Source organism: Patella vulgata, chromosome 7, assembly GCF_932274485.2.
Source record: "Patella vulgata chromosome 7, xgPatVulg1.2, whole genome shotgun sequence".
Taxonomy (NCBI): domain Eukaryota; kingdom Metazoa; phylum Mollusca; class Gastropoda; family Patellidae; genus Patella; species Patella vulgata.
The window spans coordinates 23,516,488-23,524,861 of record NC_065885.2 but is presented as its reverse complement, the minus strand read 5'-3'; the positions used below and the strand labels follow the sequence as shown (position 1 = coordinate 23,524,861).

Below are 8,374 nucleotides of genomic sequence, written 5' to 3'. Positions count from 1 at the left end.
ATTCTATGATCTACATAGACATTGAGATGTATGTGTCTTTACCCGTATCCACGGTTCTTGATAGTGGAACTATGGACCCCTCCCCAACCCCATAATTACAGAATCCCCGAATCCCCATAATGTATTTGATTTACTCAACATTGATATTTTCATTATTTCTTTTACTTTAAGAATTTCATCGATTTCTCGTGTCCCCCCTTTGGCCAAATTACCCATCCGGTATTGCGCCATTATGATAAAATAACGATGACAGATCTCTATTAATTCCTGTTTGTGAACTTCTAAAAATAAAAACAAAAAACGATCGTTTATTTATTTTTTATATTTTATTCTATTCATGTCATTTATGTATACACATGTTCATGATATAAGATAAGCTTTACACATGTGAATAAATTAAGATATGCGATTTAATATACAAATATTATGTTAGTTAAATGGATTGTTGAAGGCAGCTTTATTCAATCGTACAAATAAAAAGTAACATTTATTCATTCATTCATCCATCCACCCATCCATTGATTCGATCGATCAACCATACTGTCATGTATGTGAACATTCATTTATCCATGTATCAATCAATCTGTTTTTCACTTTTATTGTGATAATTTCACCCATTTATTCAATCATTCATTCATTTGGCAAACCAGGTACTCGTTCATTTAAATATTCATTCATCCAATCAATCATTCGGCAATCTTCATCATCATATCATGCAATATTCATTCACTGATGTTTTAATAATAATAAAAAAAACTCATGTCAGATTAGGTTCAATGGTACAAATTTTGATCATTATGTTGCAACTGTTTTTATTATCATGACCATTTTCGATCGAGGAAAATTTTGTTCAATTTATCTTCATCTATCTATGAGAGTTACTTTATTTGCCGATTTGATGAGAAAATCAGTTTGCAGTAGTTTTGATTACCCAGACTCATATACAATTACTATGATATCATTATATGTTTTGATTATCAAGTTTCAAACGGGTATGGGTAAATGGACCAGATCATGAGAGTGGTATGCTAGTTATTAATAACACCAAAATAAATCGTCCCACTTCAAATAAAATTCACACGTTTCCATACAATTAGTTTGTTAAATGCATATACTGCTGTAAGATGAGGCCTACCAACACAAATAGCTCAGAGCAGAATTCGATAATTCTCTATTGAATTTATCATTAACAAATACAATACAAAAAACAAACAATAAGAGTTTTAGCAAAATGGCAGGGTTTTCAAACAAATTATTAAATAGGGACCATTTGATTATTGTTTGTTCGAGATTAAATGCAAATATCGCCTCCCCGTTTCTCACAGGTAAAGACGTTACCTAGCAGACGGCACAACCATTTAGCGCCATAAAAAGCGTCACCATTTTACATAGTTACTTAGTTGCACATTTACCCGTATATAATGAATATTTAGAAATGCAAGAAACGTTCTGTACAATATGTATAAAGTTTTTTGGCTTTTTACATCAGATTATTGGTCATTGTCTTTTCATTTCGACCACGTCATTAATCACAAACCATGACGTTTTCCTTATGAATAAATAGCAACATGGCGGTCAATAAATAAATCAAGTATATTACACATAACAATAATTGTAGAAAATAGATTATATAGAATTTGTTTCAGTTTCTCATTTTCCTAGATTCGGCATGAACGGGGTTGGCCCCATACGGACAATGTCTTGGCAACCGCCCTATTCTCAGCACATCAGTTTTCTAAGCACAATCATTTGAACTAGTTTCACTTACTCTGTTCCTTCCTCGGAGACATTATTTGGGAACCACCTGCATCGTTCGGAACACTCGCAGTATTCGAACCCCTATTCGCCGAACTGATATCGGCCGGTTCGGAGATTTTCACCATCACGTGAATTGTTTTTGTCCATTTTGGCTATAGTTCGGCAGCTTCAACACTGTCGTCTGGCGATAAACTCTAATTCTCTGAATTTTTCTTTAAGACGATATTGAACTTGGACATCATGGGTTGGTGGTAAGATTTCGTGACCATAATAATTCACATCACATTGTGTTGATTCTCCTTCTAATAAAGCGATATCAAAAGAGTTTACTAAATTTACCAAAAACCATTTGGTTTGAAGTAAAGAATATTTTTTACCGGGACACAGGGAACCGAACGCTACCAATGGATTCTTTAACTCTTTTCCGTTTTTGTAAAATTTGGCATCAACGAATCTGTCGTGTTTAAATACCTGGAAACAATGAAAAAAAACAACTTGTAAATAACTGGTGAAAGGCTATGGCATTATGACAGGACATTAAAATGAAAGCTAAATGAAGCGGATTTCGCAACACTAAAAACTAGCTCCCAAAACCAAGAGATCTAGCAGCAAATGATAACCTTACCCGTTTCCGGTTCCATTCGGCTCGTTCTGGCACGGGAGTAAACGAGGACAGCTGAATGTTAACTCAGTGCTAGCCTTGGGTGGAAACTATTGAAATGAGCATTGTTTTATCACAATAGCACATTAATTGTAATCTAATACTTGAATTTTTATCGACATTTCTTTTAAATGTTTAATAACAATAAACTTTTAGATACTATAACCTAGATTTCTAGTCATGGTGTATCTAACATGTACATGTATTAAAATATATATTTACCTCGGGATCTTCAAAGATTTCTGGATCTTTGTGTATGGCAGGAGGGTACATGGCTACTCGGTCACCTTCACGAACTGAAACTTTCTGACCATTGTCCATTTCGAACTCTGTATCTTTAGAGATGTAACGAACCATGAAGACACCACTGGTTACTCGGAGGGTTTCCTTGATGATACTGTCTGTAAATCAGAAGAATAAAAAAATAAATACACTGATTTTGTAAATAAAATATTTATCCATTTACAAATGTTGTGTAATCATGGGATCTATAAATTAACAATCAGTTTAGATTGAAAATAAATCAGTGCTACCAAAGTGCGTTAGCTGTGTGAACTGTGTCATCAAATTTGTCAAAATATTTAAAGTTCTAGCTAATAAGAAATACATAAAGTGAATATAAATAAATATTATAGGTTTAGTTACCTAATATTGGGAGTTTGTCGAATTCTTCAATAGTTATTCCAAGGGGTGAGCCATTATCATCACCTGGGACAGACTGGCTTTCTATAAGGTCGTTGACTTCTTGTTGTAGAGCTACGAATGTTTTCTTATCTTCTAAGATGTGGTACAGAAGCCAGAAAGACAGACGAAATGTGTTGTAGTTGACGTGTAGAAAGACCAAGTTGTGCCCAACAATATCTTGTTCGGTCTGGTTGTTAGCTTTCATGAATTCTGTGGAGAATTTGATGTATTCGGAAACTCCGGGTCTCTTCAGCATCTCTTCAGATGATGGTTGTTTGCTTAACACATTCAAGGCAGTTAAAGCTTTAGGGAACATCTTAACGGGAAGACCTAACCATAGGTAATTGAAATATTTGTGGAAGTTGTCAAAGTTTTTGTAGAAGACTTGCGGCTCAAACTCCTCGTTTGCTTCTCCCTGTCCAAAAATAGTGTAAAACAGGGCAGAAAAGAGGGTCTTTGAGGTCAAGTCTCGGAGTCCATCCTGGCCCCAGTTGTCACCTTCGGTCTTGTAAATGTTTCCGTTGACATCGATGTTGGTGACTTTTTGGAAGGCGTTCTTTAGGTTATCAGAAAAATTCTTCATTCCAGTCGTCAAGAATCTACCGTTTACCTTCTTACCGGCCTCAGACAACATTTTGCGGGCATCGACCAGTTCGAAGTTAAAAACGTTATGATTTACTTGACGCTGAATTGGGTCGAAATCGAACGCCTTCTCGCGGGCCAGGTTTTCGTAGGAGTGGGGATCCATCACCATGGTTAGGTATTGGTTTAATAATCGAATGGTAAAAATATCTCCAAATTTCTTTTGACATCGGTGTAAAAAGTTGACAGCATGTTCAGCAAAGTCAGCACCATTTCCCCATATAATATTTCCAGGAACAATTTCAGGCTCATTAAGACGCCTATAAAAACAAAAAAATGAAAAAATTTAAACATTTGTACAAGTAAGCAAGTACGTGTATCTTATGTTTTTTCGCCATTTCAACAAAAAAAAAATCATTTATTCAAACACGACAAAAAATACAAATATTACTTTCGAAGTTTAAACGTGGTCTTAGCAAGTTCACGAAGAAATATTATTTATTTGGTCAAGTTTGTCACTCCGTTTCGCCATTTTGTTTTCTTTGTTTGTATTTGTTTCATTATTGACGTCCAACCTTGGCCTTCAAAATTTCATTTACCCAGCATCAATAAAATTACTCCAAGACTTGCTAGGATCTTGATAAATATACGTTGTTTGATTAATGTTGCCGCGCTAACTTAGAATAACGTTAAAAACGTGAGGGTACAGGTGAATTCATGTTTTCATTAAGAGTATACCTCAAACAATATTTGTAAACAATGTCAAATCGCATTGAAACCTAAACCTTGCTGAACCGTATTGATCGAGCAGTGGAATTTGCTCAATTTTTGTGTGGACATTTATCCCGTGGAGACATTTGGGTCAAGGGCAGGCCAATGTTTTAAGAATATTGGTGTCTCGTGTTTTAATAGCAACATCGAATACATGTAGGAAAGGAAAAATCCAACGATTCTGATTGCAAATGAAATAATATAACAACAAAAATTCGTTATGATAAACTATATTTTCATAAATAAGCGTTTAATATTTATTTGCAAAAAAATAGATTATCAGCGTCTCCTAATGTCTTTTTTATGATCAAAAACGTTTTACAGATCAAAATCGTTAAATCCTCCAGGATTAGTAAACGGATTGCTTGTTTGCCCAATATCTTAGTTTGGGAAATTTGTTAATCAAAGTATTTTTGGCCCAGACGTTATTATCTTATCAGAGTTATGGGTAATTTGAGTTCAGACAAGTTTTCTGTTAAGATGTAAATCTAAAACTGTATACTCGGCGATTTTGTATCTAATGAAACTTCGACGAAACATGGAAAAAAAGTATTCCAGTTTTAATTTTTAGACCATCGCGTATAAAATGTCAAGTGGTTGATCAAGGCGGTAAATATCATTAAGAAAGAATAATCAGCATTTCGTTTCGTTACAATAATTTAATTTGTATGATGACAATGTATTGTCGTCTGCTAGATCGTTATTACTTAGCTCGAGGCATCAGAAGGATTAACACCGTACCATTATCACAAACAAATTTAAACACCGATTTACTCTCTGGCGTATTAAATATATAATAGATTATAACTCATCGCCGTCGATCAATTATTTTAAAGATTATTACGATAGTGATAACTGTTTGTTTATGAACCGATTTACTCTAGTGTTAACTTATAAGCGAATGCTGACAATCAGACAGAGGTTAACTATATAGGATATTGTGAATACTATAAGTATTAATTTACCGTTATGTTGGCCGCTGGCAAGGCTGACAGAAGTGACAAAACGTCACAAACATTTAAACTATTAACAGTGGGGAATTTTGATTAATAAATATATTACAAAAAAATTCATATTCTACTTCACACGTATTTGAGTTTAAATAAATTTTAAATATTCTTACCTTCGGCGATGAATATATTTGAAGTACGCGAATGTCAATCCAACGACTGTTGCAGCCAAGTATACCGTTACTGCCACCATTTTGAACTGAAAGAAACAGAAAATTCATTAGTAAAGGGCAATGTTATAATAGAAAAATCCCCAAAGAAGACAAGTGATATGAAAATTAAAGTATACCAATCCGTGTGTATTTCCCGTACCTGTTATTTAAATAGTGTCTTAAATGTGTCAATTATCTTTCACTTTGTCGAAACGTTATACAGAATTGGGAGACGGCTGTTAGGTAAAGCGACCCCGTGTATATGGCCTGGTAACGTGCCGGCGAATCCTACTTCTGTGTGTGTCTGTATTTTCCCGTTGTAATGACACAATGACGGGAAATAATCATTGAAATCACGTTATAAACATGATATGGGTCTATTATTAGAAACACGCGCAATCTTCATTTAGATCAATAATACAGGTGGTCATCTTTCAATCCAACCAATCTAATTGATTATCGATGCCGCACCTCTTTGCTATTTAAATTGTGATAAAACATCTATATTTATCAAAAAATGGTCATTAGTGGAAAATCCCTCCTACATACATTGCATTATTGATATCGCAATGTCATCATACTTCGCGAATGTTTGCCCCGACCCATTCTTAAGTTATAACTAAGTTAGAAATAAACGGTGTTCAGTTACGTAAGAAAAAAACCTGACTATGTTTCAGCGATATGATAAAATTTGAGCATTTAAATATACAATCTAGACATATGATTACGTACTTATATCAGACAAACGAATATATTTAAATCCCACGCCAGACGATGATCGATTATTACCGAGCTAAATCAGTAATTGTTTATTTCAGCCGAATAATACAATTTCCTACTTCAAATCGATTTATTATACATTTCTTATAAAATAACCAGACATTGTCTTGTCAAGATAAAATATTAATCGATTTCAAGATTTCTAACTACTGAGAATCGATATTCAAGTACATAAGCAACGAAAGATCGTTCAATATCGTTTATGCTTAGTTGGCAAGGCTTCATTTCTATACATTTAACAGCTTTTGCATAATCCATGTATAGATACACCACGCCTTAAACATAAATGTCACCGTTTGAGGAAAAAAAGTTTTTTTTCTCTTATGTCTTCATTAAAAAAAAGATATGACAGCTCAGTGGTAAAAAGCCACTGTGCCTGGTCCTCCGCAACAGCCAAACCGGCTCGTAGTCTGTCAAAAATGACAGAACACCGATAGAAGTAAAGAAAGAAACTTAAGTCATATCAATTGGTTATAGTATATCATGTATACCTATGTATCTATATATATAAACAAAGTCTATGTAGTATTATATTAGATTTACCTACTAGAAAGCTGATTTAGCAAGATCGACTGTCTAAAGCCCTGGTGGTACGCTAAATGTCTATTAGAAAGCCGTATCGCATGTATCAACACGGCCTATTGAGTCACACATATAATGTTATATCATCATAATAATACTACCTTTTCACTCTCACGGTTTACAATGTGATAAAATTTCAACTATTTCATGTTTGGCCTAATTAACAACTTGTGTTGATTGCCGAATTAAAACGCGGACCTGTGAGAAAACTAGTTTAGAAAACTGGCCGAAGATTGTCCATTTCGCATTCGATGGCAACGCGATGAAATGAATAACAATAACGACATAATTATAAAACTATGTTAAATGACAATAAAACTTATTTAATGCAAAAGAGAAAAGATCGGTGTGTGAGAATTTCGCGTTGAATGAAATGAATCACACAAATCGATTTGAAAACTTTCGGAGAAAAAATAACTTACCAGTGGCTCACGACAGCGTGTTTAAAGTCCAATAAAAGGAAGTAATATTAGAAATATCACTTACATTGCAGGCTATATATATATCTAAAGCTATATCTCAGCACGCGCTCTCACCACGTGGATATAAACTTTATAGCGATATATTATGGAATAAGCGACCCATTCACAACACGAGATGATATAAAATAACTGATTGTCCTTTCTACGAATAGTATCACTGATCTTTTAAAAACCCAAACTAGAGATATCAGAGTATAGTCCAACTGACAGTTAAAAAAAATCTCAAAGCTTGGTATGAGTAAATTATCCACAGGAATACTTACTTTGTAGGATGTCGTAGGACGTTTCCTAGGATAGTATAATGAGTAGAAAACGGCTGTTAACAGATTTTATACTCTAGTGGGGCGTGGCTAACACTTGTTTCATTGATAAAACGAAGACGTCAGTCAAGCGAAGACCAATCATCGTGCATTTCACTACCGGTGTGGGGCGTTCGTTTATTGACAGTAGGTGGCACTTGATTGAATAACTTTTGATATATTTCAGGAGAGGGGTTCAACATTTTGATGCATCGACGTAAATGTTTCCGATTGGGTAATTAAACTGGATTTTATGACACGACAGGGAGTTTCTCATTACCCAAAATCAATTTTATATTCTTTTTAGCCCAAAATTATATATGGTGGGCGAAGTTGATCAGAGCTCTAATAAGGAGCAGTTAATTTGTCATAACGCCAAGGATTCGTATAGAAGAAATCATCACGTTTTCTTGTTGCGAATCGTCTGCTTACTGTTAGCTTGTAAACATTTTGCTTTAAATCACTTAAAACAACGATTCAGAGTGAATAATTGAAAGGTATTCAATTGTAAAGGATCATGAGATTTAGACAATGAAGCATGTTACAAATGTTAAAATTGATATACGCGGAATAGACACCCATCAATCAATGTCGATGTACATATCTATCATAT

General features: G+C 34.3%; 1 protein-coding gene across 3 annotated transcripts; it reads right to left on the bottom strand.

Annotated features, from left to right (window-relative positions):
* Positions 1–329: 329 nt before the first annotated feature.
* On the bottom strand, positions 330–7,759 carry LOC126827800 (cytochrome P450 7A1). Of its 3 annotated transcripts, none has more exons than XM_050557345.2 (5): positions 7,726–7,759; positions 5,580–5,665; positions 3,065–4,005; positions 2,642–2,820; positions 330–2,229 (listed from the first exon to the last, which is right to left on the bottom strand). In XM_050557345.2, the coding sequence occupies exons 2-5, from the start codon at positions 5,657–5,659 to the stop codon at positions 1,927–1,929; spliced, it is 1,503 nt and encodes a 500-aa protein (XP_050413302.1). In that variant the 5' UTR covers positions 5,660–5,665; positions 7,726–7,759; the 3' UTR covers positions 330–1,926. The 3 variants fall into 3 exon arrangements, with proteins under 3 accessions (XP_050413302.1, XP_050413304.1, XP_050413303.1); XM_050557347.2 differs by lacking the exon at positions 7,726–7,759 and adding an exon at positions 7,403–7,457; XM_050557346.2 differs by lacking the exon at positions 7,726–7,759 and adding an exon at positions 5,779–5,933.
* Positions 7,760–8,374: the final 615 nt, after the last annotated feature.

What these genes read in the sequence shown, in the direction of transcription:
- LOC126827800 (XM_050557345.2), bottom strand. Translation starts at nt 5,659, where the DNA reads ATGGTGGCAGTAACGGTATACTTGGCTGCAACAGTCGTTGGATTGACA. An exon ending in CGACAAACTCCCAATATTAG is followed by an intron (nt 2,821 to 3,064) that starts GTAACTAAACCT and finishes TCTGATTTACAG; the next exon opens with ACAGTATCATCAAGGAAACC. An exon ending in AAATCTTTGAAGATCCCGAG is followed by an intron (nt 2,230 to 2,641) that starts GTAAATATATAT and finishes CATTGTTTCCAG; the next exon opens with GTATTTAAACACGACAGATT.